At 48.5% G+C, this 19524-nt stretch overlaps 1 protein-coding gene across 1 annotated transcript; it reads left to right on the top strand.

The window, feature by feature from the left end:
- Window positions 1-8740: 8740 nt before the first annotated feature.
- LOC115542395 (zinc finger protein 239-like) lies at window positions 8741-9293 on the top strand (the record flags this gene model as incomplete). Its single annotated transcript, XM_030354661.1, has 1 exon — window positions 8741-9293. A coding segment is annotated over one exon (474 nt), but the record flags the coding sequence as incomplete, so codon positions are not given.
- Window positions 9294-19524: the final 10231 nt, after the last annotated feature.

Here is a 19524-nt window from a genome sequence, read left to right as displayed (position 1 = left end):
TTCAGGCACTGACTGATATGACCATATTAACCGGTGTGCTGACTACTTGTACACAAGGAACTATGTGATTTTACTGTATAGATTTTGAGAATTTTTCATTTGAAAAACGTACAAATGCATATTCTTGCCTTTGCAAATTGCATTATGTCAGCACTTTGAAGTGAGGTATAGACAGAATTTCACATAAGTTCAGGCACTGGTTGATGTGACCATATTAACCGGTGTGCTGACTACTTGTACACAAGGAACTATGTGATTTTACTGTATAGATTTTGAGAATCTTTCATTTGAAAAACGTACACATGCATATTCTTGCCTTTGCAAATTGCATTATGTCAGCACTTTGAAGTGAGGTATAGACAGAATTTCACATAAGTTCAGGCACTGGTTGATGTGACCATATTAACTGGTGTGCTGACTTCGTGTACACTAGGAACCATGTGATTTTACTGTATAGATTTTGAGAAATGTTCATTTGAAAAACGTACACATGCATATTCTCGCCTTTGCAAATAGCATTATGTCAGCACTTTGAAGTGAGCTATAGATAGAATTTCACATAAGTTCAGGCACTGGTTGATATGACCATATTAACCGGTGTGCTGACTACGTGTACACAAGGAACCATGTGATTTTACTGTATAGATTTTGAGAATTTTTCATTTGAAAAACGTACACATGCATATTCTTGCCTTTGCAAATTGCATTATGTCAGCACTTTGAAGTGAGGTATAGACAGAATTTCACATAAGTTCAGGCACTGGTTGATGTGACCATATTAACTGGTGTGCTGACTTCGTGTACACAAGGAACCATGTGATTTTACTGTATAGATTTTGAGAAATGTTCATTTGAAAAACGTACACATTGCACATTCTCGCTGGATTTAGGTCCCCCGTTCATAAACACACTTATACAACGGGGAACCTAAATCCAGCGATCTGATTGGTTCCCAACTGTTGTATAATGAGCGTATACATAACTGCTATGACGCCCGATCATTTTGTGAAAGTTTGCATATCACTCCGCGCCTGGAAGTAGAAACAGTTACAAAGTAAAACATATGTTGGATGATGGAGAGGGTGTAAATGTTGTTACTCCGGGAGTGAGCAAGGCGATGGAGAGACTAACGAAAGCTTAGGCACACGGCCAGTGAACTGCTCCATAGGATAAATTGCCGGCGAACCGCTCTATTGGAGCCTTCTCTCGGAGGGACGCTAAAGTGTGTTGCATAGCGACCGTCGATGCATAGCGGCCGCCAGGAGGGACTACTTATTTGTATTCTTTATTAAAACGGCTACTTTGACTTTCTTGGTTTCTTTTTAAATGTAGTGTGTCTATGACTTTCGTTTCGCCATAACAGTAACCGTTGTATAAAAGCAATAGATCACTTCAGTCAGTGGCATGTGCTCATTATACCACTGTGAAGGGGGTCGCCGGCCCTCCGCTGCGCGTCGGGGCCGGACAACGCCCCTTAACAGTGGTATAATGAGCACATACCACAGCCTGGCGTGATCTATTGCTTAAAAATACCATGGACCTATTAAAGAAAGGACAGCGGACTAATACATTGCCGCCCATTCATAATTATAAATACACGCACTGTAACTCGACTGTGCACCTCAGCAAGCAAGGGGCATCATACGAGAATGGGCACAATTCAACAAAGGGGCTACAGGCACTGATCTCTACTGCTTGGATACCAAGGGAATGCAATGTTTAACAATGTCTGCTCACCATACAACAAACGAATACAACTGTATTCTACTGGCCACTGGACCGCAGTAGTTCTAGCGTTTTACTGATGAGGAGATTGACCTGTTAAACTCATCCTAAATACATATGGTGCGTTCCTGGGAACCCGTGTTTTCGCCCCCTTCTACCCTCTTGTACTCCCAGTTATAGCTGGTTATTTACGGGCAAAAAGGTGTACCTGGAACCCGGGGCGCAGTTGGGATTTTTGAACTGGGGGGGACCAAGCTGTCAGCAAATGATTTCAACTCAATACGTTATTTTTGTGTAATTTGGGCATTAACTAGCACTGAAGTAGTTACTTTCGTAATAGCCTGTGGGCCAATGTTTTGCACTAAAAAGCCATTGGAGAATTCTTATTTGAAATCATGGATAAACAACAGTGAACATTGTTAAACAAAGGCCTACTTGATCAACACTAGCCATATATGATGAAACTGTTATTTGTCTGGAATGCCAATCATCCACAAAAACGTCATGCCCTGGGCAAAATAGGTTTTATTTAAACATTTATGTATACACTCAGTGTAAACAACAACATATTTACATGAATGAAAAAAAAAGCCAAACAAATTTACTGTCTAAGCAGACTCACTGAAGGACCCAAAAACATCTCTCCTCCTTTCATTACCCTGAACATACTGCCGGGCAATATCTTGTCTGTCCAGTCTGTCTAGCCTCTATTGGTGAATATGGCACACAGCAATGCCATTGAGTCTTTTTTGCGTAATGGTTGATCGCAACCATGTCTTCAAACTAGCTAAAGAGAATGACAAGGTATTAATATATGGGCCAGAGCCAGGCACACTCATAATTTCTTTAGGAATTTTCTAGTTAAAGGGGTAGTTCGGAATTTTGGACATAGGGCCTGATTCCGAAGTGAGCATTGGTATTCTATATCACTGGAGACAGTTTTCAACACATTTCATTCAGTCCTTCTAGTTGCAGAGTTCGCTCGTGCTAGGCTAGCGCACGTCAACGGGCAATGCTAGCCTGCTATTAAAAACCGTCTTACCCACTCCACAGTACACCCGAGGTAAATCAATTATAACGACAGACTATAAATCTAAATGTCTGTTTGCACCTTACCTTACCTTGCATTGCATTGAATTTTGAGGGAATTGCGGGGTCTCAGCAGCAGTGTTTATATTCCTGTACGTAGGCTACGGCAGCGGCGGACTGATACCTAGGTTACCTGCCGCTGTCATTGCTACAAACGCAGAGTACAGTGAACGAAGGAATTCTATAAGCGTATTCAATTAACAAGATATGGCCACGTTTGGAGGAGTTAGCAATGCATCTGCTTTTGAAGACGATTATGAGGAATTTGTTGTATCCAACGAACCGTACATGTACGAGCCGGTGTTTTGATGTCAAAGCCAGCAGCAACAAGCCACAGTTGAGTCCTTTCTGGATCTCGCACTGGAAATTGGTGGAAACTTTGTGGTGCCCATCTGTACCGTTTATTTCTACAATTTCTAAAAGCACACTGAACCATCATGTTGCCTAGTCGTTCAATTGCGCTTCTGTCCCACGCTTCTCTGTTTACGTTCTTCTGTCGTGATTCGGTTACAAACCTAACCAGCGCATAGTAGAATTCCGCTTCTGCTGAGAAAGTAGTCCCTCGATGATTCATGCGATGCAAGGTTAGTTTTATTTCTAACATTATTCAATCAACACAGACATTTAAATCTATAGTCTGGCGTTAAGGTGCGGCCACACCAGACGCGTATCTCGCGTACTTTGCGTATAAAATCGCCATTTTTTCCATAGGGAACCATTGGTTTACGTGCGTATGACGTGTTTCACACGTTTCGCGCGTATAAGCAACATTTTACGCGCGTATGAGGCGCGTATATTTACGCGCTATACGCGCGTATATCGCATACATTTCAAGAGTTCAAAAAATTGAACTTTTTACGCTCATACGCATGACGATTAGCCGCGTTGCCCAATCAGCGTTGAGCTTGACCCGACGTCACTGGCAGAGAGTAGTGAGCTTGGACAGAAGCATACGGCCGACATCTTTCTTTATTCTGTGTGGAAATAGTAACATAGTTACGCCATTAAATGCTTTTATGGAAACATTTCTAGCGAGAAATGTGCATTTTACTTTCATAATGTTCGCTCGGTGAATGTGAAGGATGTTTGGTTTGATAGTTATGACGAAGAGGGAACGCTCCGTTCACTTGCATGGACAGAGTCTCTGGTTACTAAGCAACCTCAACGTCTTGGCGGACTATATATCTGCTGATCAACACTACGAATGCTGGAAACACACCAGACACACCATGTGAAGTTATTTAACCCGATTATTGTTATTTATATCCGAGATTATTTAATCTAACCCGATCTAAACTCTATCACCCAAACACGGCGGCGTTTGGGTTTCCTACCTCGGACTCCAGCGCAGGCACGGCCGACAACTTTCTTTATTCTGGGTGGAAATAGTAACATAGTTACGCCATTAAATGCGTTTATGGAAACATTTTTAGCGAGAAATGTGCATTTTACTTTCGTAATGTTCGCTCGGTGAATGTGAAGGATGTTTGGTTTGATAGTTATGACGAAGAGGGAACGCTCCGTTCACTTGCATGGACATGGACTCATCTAGGCGAGTGACGTAGGCGCGTATGGCGCGTATGCGACCATTTTTGACACAAAATGGTCAAGCAACATTTTACGCGCGTATCTCGAGTAAAAATTACGCGAGATACGCGTCTGGTGTGGCCGCACCTTTATAATTGATTTACCTCGGGTGTACTGTGGAGTGGGTAAGACTGTTTTTAATAGCAGGCTAGCATTGCCCGTTGACGTGCGCTAGCCTAGCACGAGCGAACTCTGCAACTAGAAGGACTGAATGAAATGTGTTGAAAACTGTCTCCAGTGATATAGAATACCAATGCTCACTTCGGAATCAGGCCCTATGTCCAAAATTCCGAATTACCCCTTTAAAATAAGATTATGCATAAAAATGAAAAAACATTAAAGCTATTCACCCACGGCCTGAAAATACTTTTATTTTACATTTAGCCTACTTCAGGTAAGAGCAAATGCCGTTTATTAATGTTCGTGCACAACTGGAACGCACCATTAGTCGTAGCACACAAACGCCGGGCTCTCAATGCGCACTGCATGTAAATTAGACCAACAAACTGAACATTAATCATCCGTTTTACCAACAGTGTTTTTCGCCTTATGTAGTCTAACTAACGGAACATTAATTAAAAACAATTAATGTCTTACCGGCGATGTTTGTCGCCTTGTGTAGGGACGAAGTGGGGGGGGGTCACTATGAATCTGAGGGGGACATGTCCCCCCCGTCCCCAGTGCCATCTGCGCCCATGCCTGGTACGCACTATTATAGGCATGTTTTCCCCTTCACACCTGATTCAAATCAAAGGGTTATTAGCTGATTTCTGCAGAGCTTGATGTCATGGTATAGAGTGGCGAAGTCACGCCTCTTCCGGTAGAGCTCATGGGACCTATGAGATCGAAAAATATGAATGGGTGTCAATGGAGAGAAAATAATTATTTTCTGGTCCCAGTCTTTATATGACCTGGATTACACATATGTTGTTTGTGGATTTGAATGATAATTTTTCATGCAAAGAAAACTAAAAATTTTCGTGAAGAAGATTGATAATGTTAGGTTTTATGTGAGGCCGCTTTGTGAACTACAGCTCTTCGCTGCTCTCGACGCATATGATATACGTCACAACACCCGCACTTGGAACTCGGCACAGAGATGGCGATCTCTCTGCCCCACTTCACCGCTGTTTCCAAGGGGAGGATAAAAGCATCGAAAGAGGTGAAAACCATCATAAGTCGGGGCACGTGCAGAGTTTGAGTTATGCCGATGGGAAGATTGTCGGTCTTCTCCACGCCAGTCGCAGGGAGCGTGACGTCACATACGAGCCGTGTAGTCTTTCTCATTGTGTTTTCTCTACAGCCTTTATCTGAACAATTGCACAATAAACGGTTGAACTCTTTGCATGAAAAATTATCATTTAAATCCACAAACAACATATGTGTAATCCAGGGCATATAAAGACCGGGACCAGAAAATAATTATTTTCTCTCCATTGACACCCATTCATATTTTTCGATCTCATAGGTCCCATGAGCTCTACCGGAAGGGGCGTGACTTCGCCACTCTATTGAGTTGTTGAGATGAACTATAAAATATAAATACAAATCAAGGATGTAATATCATTTCAAAGAACACATTTTAAGTATTGGGCTAATGTAATTCACTAAACATGCTTCTCTTATATATTCTTACAACTTGCACCTGGAATACATACAAGATAAAAAATTGAGTACTGATTTTTCTTTGTTGTCTCTACGCAGGCCAGCTCATCACATGCTTACATTCAGCAGCTTCTCTCAAGGGATGTTGCCTGCCAGACAGAAAACCTGGAAACACGTACTGTAGGCACACAGCTATCCTTAAAGTCTATGCAGCCCCATTTTAAAAGTGAAGGTGTGTACATTACTCATCATTGAGTATTTTTTTTTTGATTTGGTAGATTCTAGGAAGCATAGATTCTAGGCTGATGCTAGATTCTTCCTGCGCTAAAAAGCCTGGTCCTCTTTGGAAAACCATCATGACCAGCGCCCTGCTAAAACACGAGTCAAACTTGGGAGTTGCATTTCAAAGATGGAATTAGTCAAGAGCCCAGAAGGGTTTCAAGACAGATGCCACCTGAGCTGGTTTATCATTCTCAAACATCACTGAATTCATAATGTATGAATGTTAGCTGATCAGGTTAGAGGGAAGGACACGTTGTTGCTTTTTAGTGTCAAAATAGAATTATTGTGCTTGCCTCGCATGTCATGTTGTGCTCAGATCACTTTGCGCTGGTGTTCGTTGAGTGTCCTTAACCTGGCCAACCACTTGAGCTTTGAGTCTAGGGAGGAGGGTGCTGAAGGAGATGTCCCTCTCCAAAACTGTGAATCTTTGTCAGCAGTACACATTTTAAACCCTCTGTGTCAATGTTACATACATTTAAAGAGTTTCTCTCATGTGTACAAATACACAATGCCTCCCTTTATGCAAATAATGTATCATAACAATAGATTTTTCCTTTTTTTCTCCCTCTGCAAAAGACTGCGATGCCTTTAGAGACCGTAGCACTCATCGCAACGCCACCTCAGAGATTCTGGGTGTGGACGGCCCTGGCTCCTCCCACATGTCCAGTCGTAGCGAGGAACTGCTGGTGAGCAAAATAAAGAATTGGTTGGCATTTTTGCACTTGTAAATAGTTAATCGCGTTTTTGTCTATATTCAGATGTGAACTCATTCTTGCATGCGAGGGTCTTGAATCAAAAAAAAAAATAGGCAGGCAAGACATTGAAATTGCAGGGCGCGCCAAGCCACGACCGAATCAGCTTGGCATTGTGAAAACGCCTAATCTGTCGGTAGTGGGGATTGACTATTCTGTGAAAGTTAAAGAATATGTCTTGTGTGTGTTTCCTTCTTTATGTGGAAAGCAGCAGACACCAGACACAATTTCAATCAAGGTTGAAGAGGATATTGGTGGAGGCATGCCCGCCGTTGGTTAGTAATACACATTGCATCTATGCAAGAAAACAACCTTGATCAACTGAGAATGTACTCGAATCTGCCTTCTCAGCAGGAGCCTTTAACCCTTGACCATCCAAAGGGTGACAAGGAAAAAGCATAATCAATAATTAAATAATAAACATTGCATTCACGTGTACAAATACACAATGCCTCCCTTTATGCAAATAATGTATCAAAACAATTGATTTTTCCTTTTTTTCTCCCTCTGCAAAAGACTGCGATGCTTTTGGAGACAGTAGCACTCAGCGCAACGCCACCTCAGAGAGTCTGGGTATGGACGCCCCTGGCTCCTCCCACATGTCCAGTCACTGCAAGGAGCTGAAGATTCTGAGCGTCTACGGAAAAGGGGAGGGCCCACTGAGGGTGGACGGCCATGACACCCTCTTCACCGCGTCAGAAGTGGAGGCCCTGAACTCGCTGTCTGCGGACCACAGCGCGGCCAAGAGCCTGGAGCGCGGCGAGCGGCTGGTCTGCCACGAGGAGCTGAGTGTGCAGGTTGGAAATAATCTTCTCATTCACCCTCCAAAAGAGAGGCTTCCTCTGTTACAACTCTAAAACACACCCATAGAAAGCCCACACCTTTATGATTCAGTAGATGTTTTTACACTGCCAATTATGCCCGTCTTATGCCCAACTAATCTGTCGTTAGTGGGGATGGACATCTATTCTGTGAAAATGAAAGAATATGTCTTGTGTGTGTTTCCTTCTTATGTGGAAAGCAGCAGACCCCAGACACCATTTCAGTCAAGGTTGAAGAGGATATTGGTGGAGACAAGCCCGCCGTAGGTTAGTACACACATTGCATCTATGCAAGAAAACAACCTTTATCAACTGAGAATGTACTCGATTCTGCCTTCTCAGCAGGAGCCTTTAACCCTTGACCATCCAAAGGGCGACAAGCAAAATGCATAATCGACAAATAGAAGTTAGAAAGAATGTCGAAATATAATTCTTCCAATACACAAGTGTGTACAAAGTACATACTGTATACCTTTTGTGAAAATTATTAATTAAAAACAACACTTTCTCTCTTTCTCTGTTTTCCTCTCTGAAGAAGACAATGACATCAGAGACTGCAGCACGCAGCGCGGCGCCACCTCAGAGAGTCTGCGTGTGGACGCCCCTGGCTCCTCCCACATATCAAGTCACAGCGGGGAGCTGCGCATCCTGAGCGTTTACGGACAAGGGGAGGGCTCACTGGCGGTGGACGGCCATGACACCCTCTTTGCCGCGTCAGAACTGGAGGCCTTGAGCTCGCTGTCCGCTGACCACAGCGTGGCCAAGAGCCTGAACTGCAGCGTGAGGCTGGTCCGCCACGAGGAGCTGACTGGGCATCAGGGCGGCCGCAAGGGCCGGCCCGGTGTCTTGTGTGGAAAGGTTATTCCCAACAATGCCAATATGATCGTCCACATGAGGACTCACTCCGGCGAGAAGCCCTACAGGTGTGACCAATGCATGAAGTGCTTCAGTCTGAAAGGCAACCTGAATCGACACATGATGAATCACTCTGGGGAGAAGCCCTACAGGTGTGACCAATGCACGAAGTGTTTCAGTCGGACAAGCCACCTGAAGATCCACATGAGGACTCACTCCGGGGAGAAGCCCTACAAGTGTGACCAATGCGGAAAGCGCTACAGTCACAGCTCCAACCTCAAGATCCACATGAGGATTCACTCCGGGGAGAAGCCCTACAGGTGTGACCAATGCAAGAAGTGCTTCTGTCAGAAAGGCCACCTGAAGATCCACATGAGGACTCACTCTGGGGAGAAGCCCTGCGTGTGTCTGCAGTGCAACGCCAGCTACAGCGACCCAAGCGGTTTGCGAGTGCACATGCTCAAGCACACTTTGGCACGGGGTAACGGGACGCTTTGATTGAGACCTCTGTCTGGTATTGGTTTAAATTACTGCTTTTAGTTTTTCTTTTCATCACGATTAAACGCTTTCAACCTTTGATTTGCTTTCTGTTTTTATTAATTGATGTCTGTGTTGAATAACTTATTTCTAGGACACTTCTGACAGCAAAATATTTGATTTAATGTAGAGCTTGATCAGGGGAAGATACGGGCAGCAAAGTTACCAAGAATACAGTCAATGAGACGATGGGTCATGGGCGGAGTTTCTGGGGGGTCAGGGGGGGCCCTGCCCCCCCTGACCCCCCAGAAGTGACCCCCCCAGAAGTGACGTTGACTACTGTTTCCGTCCGCTACTTGGTTTCCCGCTCTCAGTATCAATCTCGCTAGCCAGTATGTAATAACATAACAATTACAGTTGTAGCCTGATGTAAGTATTGCAAACTGCAAATGGATATTCGACGTTTTTTAAAACGTCCCATGACCTCGGCCAACACTCGGCAAGAAGTCGAACCAGAGCCAGTAATTCTACCAACAAATGCTGATGACCTGGAAACACCTGGAACCAGCTCGGCAAACCCAGGTAGTGCTAGCTCACCATCGGATCTTGCTGGGCTGTCGTCTGGGTCAGTTAGCTTGCCTAGCAGCACTAGCTCACAGCAACTACCAAATGATCTTGGCGACAAGCACTGCTGTCCTAAGAAGCCTATTCTTCCGGAGTTTCCTTCAAGGTTGTTTGGAAAGACTAAACGAGCCTTCTCCACGTACTACTACAACAAGTACTGTTGGCTTGAATACTCGGTTTTAAAGGATGCTGTCTTCTGTTTCGCCTACTTCCAGACTGACAGCAGTGTGGAGGAATCGTTCCGAAAGGGCGTAAGTGACTGGAAAAAACTAAGCAGCAAACTGGAAAAACATGCAAATTCACTGGCCCATCAGAACTGTATGGTTAAATGGGACAACTTCAAACAGCACATCTGGAGGTGGATCGATAGCTGCCAAATTGTCGGAGAGCAACAACGCTAATGTTGAGAAGAACAGATCTTATCTTTTTAAAGTTGTGGATATCGTGAGATTGCTGTCTGCACTTGGAATGCCTTTGGACACAGGGAGGCTATCGATTCAGAGTCTCGTGGGAATTATCTTGAGGTTTGCAAATTTTTCTCGAAATATGATCCCGACTTTCAAAGTATGCAGTCTAATTATTTCAATGCTACAAGTCCAGATTTTCAGAACGAAATAATTGAGATATGCGCAAATTTGGTTTGTGCGGAAATTGCAGAGAAAGTGCAGGACACTAAAGGTTTTCTAACATAAATATGAGTTCCCCTAGCCTGCCTATGGTCCCCCAGTGGCTAAAGCTTGCGTTTGGTGTAAAACGAGCACTAGCTGTTCTGCTCGCCTTTGAAAAAACGGAGGCTCAAGCACGCTGATTTGGAATGTCTGTGCTCATGACGTCATGAGGAATCTCAGCTCCTCCCCTTACTCTGCCTGGCCCGCCCAGAGACGTTGGCCCGCCAATGAGACTCGACCGTGCGAGCGGCACATGTGTGTGTGTGTGTGTGTGAATACACACACTGTAACGCAAGTGTTTCTTGTCGGTTCTTTGACGTGTCTTGTATTTCCACAACGAGACTGTCGTGGGGGTTATCTGAGCCATGGTTGAGAAGGAATTGGGGGAAAGGAACTTTGGTTTGACTCGCTGAAGTACATGAACTGCGACATGCCGCCGGTTGCCGCGAGGCACCATCGCCCGGCAGCGGGCAGCCGGCAGCGGGCAGCGGGCAGCCGGCAGCGGGCAGCCGGCAGCGGGCAGCCGGCAGCTGGCAGCCGGCAGCCGGCAGCCGGCAGCAGGCAGCGCGCGGTCCAGTCGACTTCAGGTTGATGTGAAAGTGGAAGAACCAGAGACGTCGCAGAACCCGACAAAGTCGTTTGTGATTCATAATATCGTCTGGAGGCGCACACAATATGTTATATGATATAGATATCTATGTATTATATGATATTATTTAGATATAGAGCTCCAGGACTGTAACGCAAGTGTTGTACACGTCCTTGTTATTTGGATAACCGTTCTGCTGTTGGTGTGATGGCGCATTACACGTCAGACTCTCGTCTCTGGTATTTCTACAACGAGACTAGTATTGGGGGTTATCTCAGCCAAGGTTGAGAATGAATTGGGGGGAAAGAACTTTGGCTTTTGTTGGGCAAAATAACCTGCTGAGTACATCACATGTACATTATAAATATAGCTAACTCCTACCCTAGCTTAATGAGCACATCACATGGCAGTCACCTTACAATATAGTCAACTTTTAACGCATAACACATACATGAGAATATAGTCAGGTCAGGGCCGGAGCCAGGGCCCCATTTCTCCTCCCGGCAGATGGTAGACACTCAGACAATGCACCAGTCATCCTCAAGAACGGGAGGGCCACAACAGGAGATGCTCTGAAGCTCTCCCCCGTGAGGAGGAACACAAGAAGATATACATGCATACACTAGTGCCTGGGAGCCAAGGTCAAGTAAAAACACACAGAACCACACACATCTCAAACGCACACACCTCATCACGAGGAGATACAGCATAAGACTGTATCACACTGAGACTCTTCACCTTCTTCTGAAGCGGACCTTCCACGGAGGCAAAGCTCCGGACGAACCATCAGCGCTGATTAGGGACTTAGACATATTCGATTTCTCACGCTTATGACTCTGTATAACCGTTGCCACTTTACTTAATAAATCCAAGGTCCTCGTGCCGACAGACTTTATTACCTCTCCGTCTCATTTCATCTGGTCCAGTAACTAGACAGACCGTTTTTCCCTTCAATTTGGTGACCCCGACGTGATTTTTTTCTGAATTGGACCGCAACTGGGAAACGAGAGACGGAGAGCGGCACGGCCTCGGGACCCCGGAGCACCGGACCGATTCCTGCAGTCTCACCTCGGGCCCAGCAAAAGGTAGGCAGAACCTGTTGATAAAATCCAAACTCTGCATAGTTATATAGGAACCACATTAGGAGATGAGACTGTGAGAACGGTTCGCTACGGGATATCTCGTGGGGACGAATAGGACTGCACCCCAGCATTTCCCCATAAGCCCCGATTGACCCTGAACGCGTGACACATCGAATATCGGCTCGTTGCATGGTGAAAGAATACCCTCGAGACCATAGGGCCTATAAGAATCGGTCATAGTGATACAAGACTACCGATGGCCAAAATAATAAATGCCTGGGCCATAGAGTGGACCCAGAGGGATGCCTGGACCGAGGGTGGACCCAGAGGGAATAATAAATGCCTGGGCCATAGAGTGGACCCAGAGGGATGCCTGGACCGAGGGTGGACCCAGAGGGAATAATAAATGCCTGGGCCATAGAGTGGACCCAGAGGGATGCCTGGACCGAGAGTGGACCCAGAGGGAATAATAAATACCTGGGCCATAGAGTGGACCCAGAGGGATGCCTGGACCGAGGGTGGACCCAGAGGGAATAATAAATACCTGGGCCATAGAGTGGACCCAGAGGGATGCCTGGACCGAGGGTGGACCCAGAGGGAATAATAAATGCCTGGACCATAGAGTGGACCCAGAGGGATGCCTGGGCCGCGAACGGAACCCAGAGGGAAAGAGAGAAAAAAAAAAAAAAACTAGGCTCGTTGCATGGTGGAAAAATACCCTCGAGACCCTATAGGGCCTATAAGAATCGGTCATAGTGATACAAGACTACCGATGGCCGAGTATTGGATGTGTATTAAATAATTCTATGTGGTAAGAAGGTTAGAGTCCTTTATCAGGGTTAAAGTCCCTTTGCAGAGGAAACAGTGTGTGTATGCGCGAGTGAAAGAGAGACAGTGTGTGTATGCGCGAGTGAACGAGAGACAGTGTGTGTATGAGAGAAAGAAAGAGAGCGAGCGTATTTTTGGGCCGGCTAAAATTGGAAATAAATAAATTGGTGATAACCCGGCTATGTGTGCAACGCTTGCTTGCTTTGCTATGCTCAACGCTATTTTGCCGTGTCTAATGATTGTGGGTGCGGGACACAGAATGAGAAGTCTGTCGATATGTTTCTGTGTGCGTCTGCGAGAAAGAGGGAATCTGTGAGTGAATCAGTGAGTGTGTATGCGTGGTCCGCTCTATCTTTGCCCGTTAAAACGGGTAAAAGTAAGAATAGATAGATTGATAATAATGAATAATGTCTCTCTGACGTATTACGTTGCTCTATGGCGTAACCTGCGGAAATAGATAAATTGACAATGATAAATAACCTTTTTTACTGTGTCGCTTCAATTTACTGTTTGAACCGTTAAAACTAGACCTAGACAAGTTGACAAGGATAAATGATATCTCTTTTTTCTCTGTGTTTCTTTGAATTACTGCCGGACCTGTCGCATTGATAAACTACGATACTAAACAACATCTCTTTGCCGCGTTGGTTGACGGTTTAGTCTGTTGAAGCAGATTAATCAATAAAGATAGATAACGATTATTGGCTATGAAGAATATCTGGATGTATTGAATAACGTCTTTAGGCCCTGTTGTTGTTTTTTGCTTCCCTCCCCCCTGTTTTTTCCTCCTTTTTTCTCGTTCTCCTCCTCCAAGAGTGACAAGAGTTACCCCCTAGTCTCTCATCCGCTCTCGTGTGTTAGACAGGCCACACAGAGTTATAGCATCACGGCCGCCATTTTTTGAGTTCTCTCACTCAGTCCCAAGCCACACCTCCCCCTCCGCCAAATTTGGACCACTCCAACCTTACCCTTCCCCAACTAGACTGCCCCCTACTGGACCACTCCAACCTTACCCTTCCCCAACAAGACTGCCCCCTACTGGACCACTCAACCTTACCCTTCCCCAACTACAGCGCCCCCTACTGGACCATTCCAACCTTACCCTTCCTCAACTACAGCGCCCCCTACTGGACCACTCCAACCTTACTCTTCCCCAACTACAGCGCCCCCTGCTGGACCACTCCAACCCTACCCTTCCCCAACTACAGCGCCCCCTACTGGACAACTCCAACCCTACCCTTCCCCAACTACAGCGCCCCCTACTGGACAACTCCAACTCTACCCTTCCCCAACTACACCGCCCCCTGCTGGACCACTCCAACCTTACCCTTCCCCAACTAGACTGCCCCCTGCTGGACCACTCCAACCTTACCCTTCCCCAACTAGACTGCCCCCTGCTGGACAACTCCAACCTTACCCTTCCCCAACTAGACTGCCCCCTGCTGGACCACTCCAACCACAGTAATGATAATCTAATGCAATTGGACTAAAGAAGGTGTTGCTATTAACTGAGTGATTATTATTATTTTCACACAGGAAAGAATAATTGAATAAATATGGATATGATAAAGATGAGGATAATAATTAAAAATATATACATAAAGTAAAAACGTAATCTTGATAAACTGTACAAGTAGGACTACACCAATTAAAATATAGGGTAAATCTCTTTGGTCAAGGATGACGGGGATTGGCGCTACATCTGCTGGGAAGGGATCCTACATGCTATGTTGTCAATTTGGATTAGGAAGTAGTGGGTTTACCTTTCAAATGGCACTACTGCTGCTGCAACACTTTAATAATTTTAACTCTGATAAATGACTTTTTGTTTTATAGTTTCCCTGAGGTGTATCTTTTACGCACACACACGCTGCATAGGGCAGAAGCGGCTGAAGACTCTGTCTCCATCCCTCCACCTTGCGATCTATACCACCATATAGGTGGGGATTGATCGTATCCCAGGTACGGCATCCTGCAGCGAGCCAGTATGGGAGGCTGGTTAGCCAACGACGGGTAAGATCCCACCTTGACACCCGGGACGACCTAAGGCAGGCACAGTCACGATTACTTGGCAGAGTCGCTGTGGGCACTGGCTTACTTGATCATGAAGTCACAAGCTGCAACAATCATAGGAAGTGCCGGGTGGGGTGTAGGGTGGAGGAGGAACAGGAGTCAGATATGTCAGCTCTTGCAGCAGAGGTGGTGGAACAGGGGCCAACAGGGGTCTGCCACACCAGACACTCGGGGATACTCCCGGAGTATCCCTCGGCCCAAAGGGCTGAACTCACAGCCATGGTCGTAGCCCTCGAAGCCGCGAAGGGCCTACGCCTCGACCTTTACACCGACAGCAACTACGTGTACGAGCTCTGCCACCTGAACGCTACCCAAGCAGAAAGGCGGGGTATGCTGACCTCTACAGGGGCGCCCCTGAAGCACAGGGACCTCGTCGTCCGCCTACTCCTCGCCATCCAGCTACCAGAGTCTGTGGCCATCATCAAGTGCCAGGGCCACACAAAAGGAGACTCCCTGATCACCCGCGGTAACAACGCCGCCGATGCCGCCGCCAAGAAGGCGGGGGGCTACACACCGCCGCTAGTCCTTTCCCTGCTGGACCCCCTGGACGGGGAGCCATACCCAAGGAGCATGAGCGACTTCCTGATATACCTTGGCGAAATGCAAGAACACGCCGGTCCTTATGAGAAAAGCTGCTGGATCGCACGAGGATGCACTCAGGACGAATCCGAAATCTACCGCTACTCAGATGGCAAACCGGCACTCAGCTCCCGAGCTCTCTCTCTCATGGCTCGGTCACACCACTCCCGCACCCACCAGGGCACCACCGCGACAATGGAGACAATCCGGCGAGACTGGTGGCACCCCGAAATGAAAGCCAGCATCCAGGAAGTGATCAAAGACTGTCACGCCTGCCAAATACACAACCCACGCCCAGCCCACAAACCCCCTCGAGGAATTTTCCCGGTTCCCCAACTACCCTTCCAAGAACTCTACATTGACTATACCGACATGGGGTCGGACAACCGCGCCCAGGGGAAACGCTACCTCCTGGTGATCGTCGATAGATTTACCAGATGGGTAGAGGCCTTCCCCACCAAACGTGAAGACAGCGCGTCCGTGGTCAAAATTTTGCTGAATGACATCATTCCCCGTTGGGGCTACCCCAAGCTACTCTGCTCAGACAACGGGTCCCATTTCTCTAACGCCAAATTGCAGAAGGTAGAGGCCACGTTAGGAATAGCACACCGGTTTGGCTCCGTCTACCATCCCCAGAGCCAGGGACTGGTGGAAAGGGCGAACCGGACTCTCAAAAGCGTGATTGCGAAGGCAGTTCACCCTGGGGACACAGGTCCCCAGCAGCAACAACTGCTGCAGGAAGAGCTAGCGGGCTACGCCTCTAAGAAAAAGATGAGCTGGATAGAGGCTCTCCCATTGGCATTGTTCAGCGTGCGCTCCCATCCTAGTTCCCGGTGCGGGCTTAGCCCCTTCGAGTTAGTGACAGGTAGACCCATGCCCGGGCCACATTCTCCCCCCAGGGGCCCGGTACTTGACCATTATGATGAAGCCCTCTTAGAATATGTACAGGCCCTGACTCTCGCCTCCCGAGCCTTGTACACACAAGTCACCTCCCTCCCTACCCCCGCAGATCCCGACCCCGTCCTCGTTAATCCCGGGGATTGGGTTTGGGTCAGGGTCCACAAGAGACAGTGCCTTCAACCACGGTGGGAAGGCCCCTATAAGGTACTTCTGGCCACTCCCTTCTCTGTCTCCCTTTCAGGAAAGAGCGGCGCCCGCTGGCACCATCTGTCTACCACCCGCAAGGCCGACAACCCACATGACCGCACCTTGGCGACCGTTCAACGCGACCTCACCCGGCTGCACCATGAGGCCACCACTGACGCCACAGGAGGCCCGGACCAGTAGACGTTGCATCATCGGCATGGTAGGAATAACCGGGGCCATGATGGGTTTCTTCATCCTGTGGGGAATGGACTTCCATACGGCCGTCCCGGGGAAGTTCTCCAACGTCACGGAGTCCTCCAACATCACGTCCCCGTCTACGACGATACAACCCTCATCGGGACCCCCAACCCAGGGTCCACACCGCCACAAGAGACAGACACCCCTGCAAGCCGCCAAGTCCCCCAGCGACCCCTGCCTCAACAAATACGGTGGGCTATCCCTAACCTACACTTATGGTTCCATCGCCGCCTATACCTTCCTCCTCTGCGACATCATTCCGTGCGTGGTTGGACCCGCAGCCTGGGAAAAGTACGATGCATACATCTGCGATGCTCCCAAGGGTTCCTTCGCGGGAGTCCAGGGCAACGGGGTAATGGTGTCCCAGGACAACAGCCAGGGCTGGTGTCGTGGATGGGGAAATGTACTATGGATGACAGGGAGGCACCAGGGGTACTATGTGACTAACCGCTCTCAGACTCTCCACAGGCCTGACGTGACGGCCGCGCTGCAGGCGAATGGCTTCCTCTCGGGAGGCAATGGCAGAATTACCCTTACCCTCAGGAACATCACCAGCAACCCGTACCAAGGATGGGGCAACCCCAGATTAGGGTCGACTCGGGCGTGCGGAGTAAACACTGATTCTGCCTATTTCGTGTTCGGGGTATCCTTTTCCGGCCCGGACCCGGCGGCTTTGTTGAAAATAAATTTCAGAAAGGCTCCCACCACACCCACCGCACCAGCCTCCAGGGCTAACACGACAACTCCCAAACCCCCGGCCCGACCCATCATGACTCGCGACGGCCCGGTCACGATTTTTGATTTAGATTCCGTGGGGCGGCTCCCCACCCACGATTCCATCGCGCTCGCGACCGGCTACGCAGACGATAACGCATGGCTTAGCTGGATTGCTGCTACGGTCCGATTCCAGGGGCTGTCCGATTGCGTAGCCTGTGCGTCAGCTCGCCCCCATCTCATCTCGACCCCAGTACTGTTCAATTTTACCAGCGACCCCATCGGTTCTCACTGCATGTTAGCTCTGTTCGTTACCCCCGAACCGGCCGGCTGCGGCCTCCTCAGCTCTCTGTTTCCAGCCGGCCTTAACGACTCAATTCCCCCGGTGTACTCCCCCGGGGAGTACACCCACTCTTGCATCACCAGGGTCGGTGCGGTAAATGTTGGGGCGGTACCATCATCATGGTGCCACTCCATCACGAACGTTACGCTTTGGCCCAACATGACCGAACCGGGCCTAGGACGCCAAGACCTATTCTGGTCCTGTGACAAATTCACCCTTAGACTCACACTCCCGGCACAATGGTCCGGAACCTGCATTATAGTGCGCCTACTTATGCCCATCACGCTCTTTACCCGGGGTTCGCACGGGCCCCATAACCAAACTACCTCTCGACACCGCCGCAACACCGCTCTCACCGACCACTTTGACCTGACCAAGAACACCCCCACGTACATGGATAGCATAGGCATTCCCCGGGGCGTTCCAAACCAGTTTAAGTTAGCTGACCAGATTGCCGCGGGTTTCGAGAACATACCCCTTCTCTCTGCCATAATTCCAATCACCCCCAACAAAAACGTAGATCGCATTAATTACATTCACTACAACGTCCAGCGCCTATCCAACCAGACTCGCGACGCGGTAGAACGGTTGGCCTCACAACTGGCCGCCACCTCTCTCATGGCGTATCAAAACCGTCTAGCCCTGGACATGTTGTTAGCAGAGAAAGGGGGGGTCTGTTCGATGTTTGGGGCTCAGTGCTGCACCTTCATTCCCAACAACACGGCCCCTGACGGGTCAGTGACAAGGGCCCTGGCCGGCCTTCGAGCTCTTTCCGTCCAGATGGCAGAGGACTCTGGGGTCGACAACCCCATGGAGAAATGGATGACTGACATGTTCGGCAAGTGGAAGGGCCTTCTCATGGCCGTCCTGTCATCCCTGGCTTGCTTTGTCGGGATTGTGGTCTGCTGCGGGTGTTGCTGCATCCCCTGCGCTCGCACCCTCTGCTCACGCCTCATCACCACGGCCCTCGAGAAGGAGAAACAACAGCCCCCTCCCTACTCCGAGGCAGCCCCCCTCATGCCCCTGCTGGATTGCCTGGACCAGCTTCCCCTGGACGACCAGATGGTGCCTGCAAACTTTGACGGTGAGTATGGCCTCCCTCGGCCTGCAACCTCTGACTTTGAGGACGAGCTCCCCTACACACTCCCAACCTACGCCTCCGAAGAGACACTCCCAGCCCCCGCCGACGACTGTGTCCCCGCCGAGCCGGACATCTACCCGTGAGTGCTAGTGGCCTCTCCAGGTGCACGGCCCCGGCGTCCTGTTTCCACCACCGTATGCTGCAGCCCCACCACCACACCCCCCTCCCCCCCCCCCGCCTGTGACGTGCTAGTAACCTCTCCAGGTGGGCTGCCCCATTCCCGTCCCCGCCAACGGCATCCCCCCCCTCCCACCTGAGGCACCCACGACGCCCGGACCAGGGATCTGCGTTCCGGTACCAGGGGCTGCGGCCCGTTCCCTTAAGGCTTGAGGGCGCCCCTGGCTGT

The sequence above is a fragment of the Gadus morhua genome, chromosome 4, assembly GCF_902167405.1.
Source record: "Gadus morhua chromosome 4, gadMor3.0, whole genome shotgun sequence".
Taxonomy (NCBI): domain Eukaryota; kingdom Metazoa; phylum Chordata; class Actinopteri; order Gadiformes; family Gadidae; genus Gadus; species Gadus morhua.
This window is presented reverse-complemented; position numbering and strand designations above follow the sequence as displayed.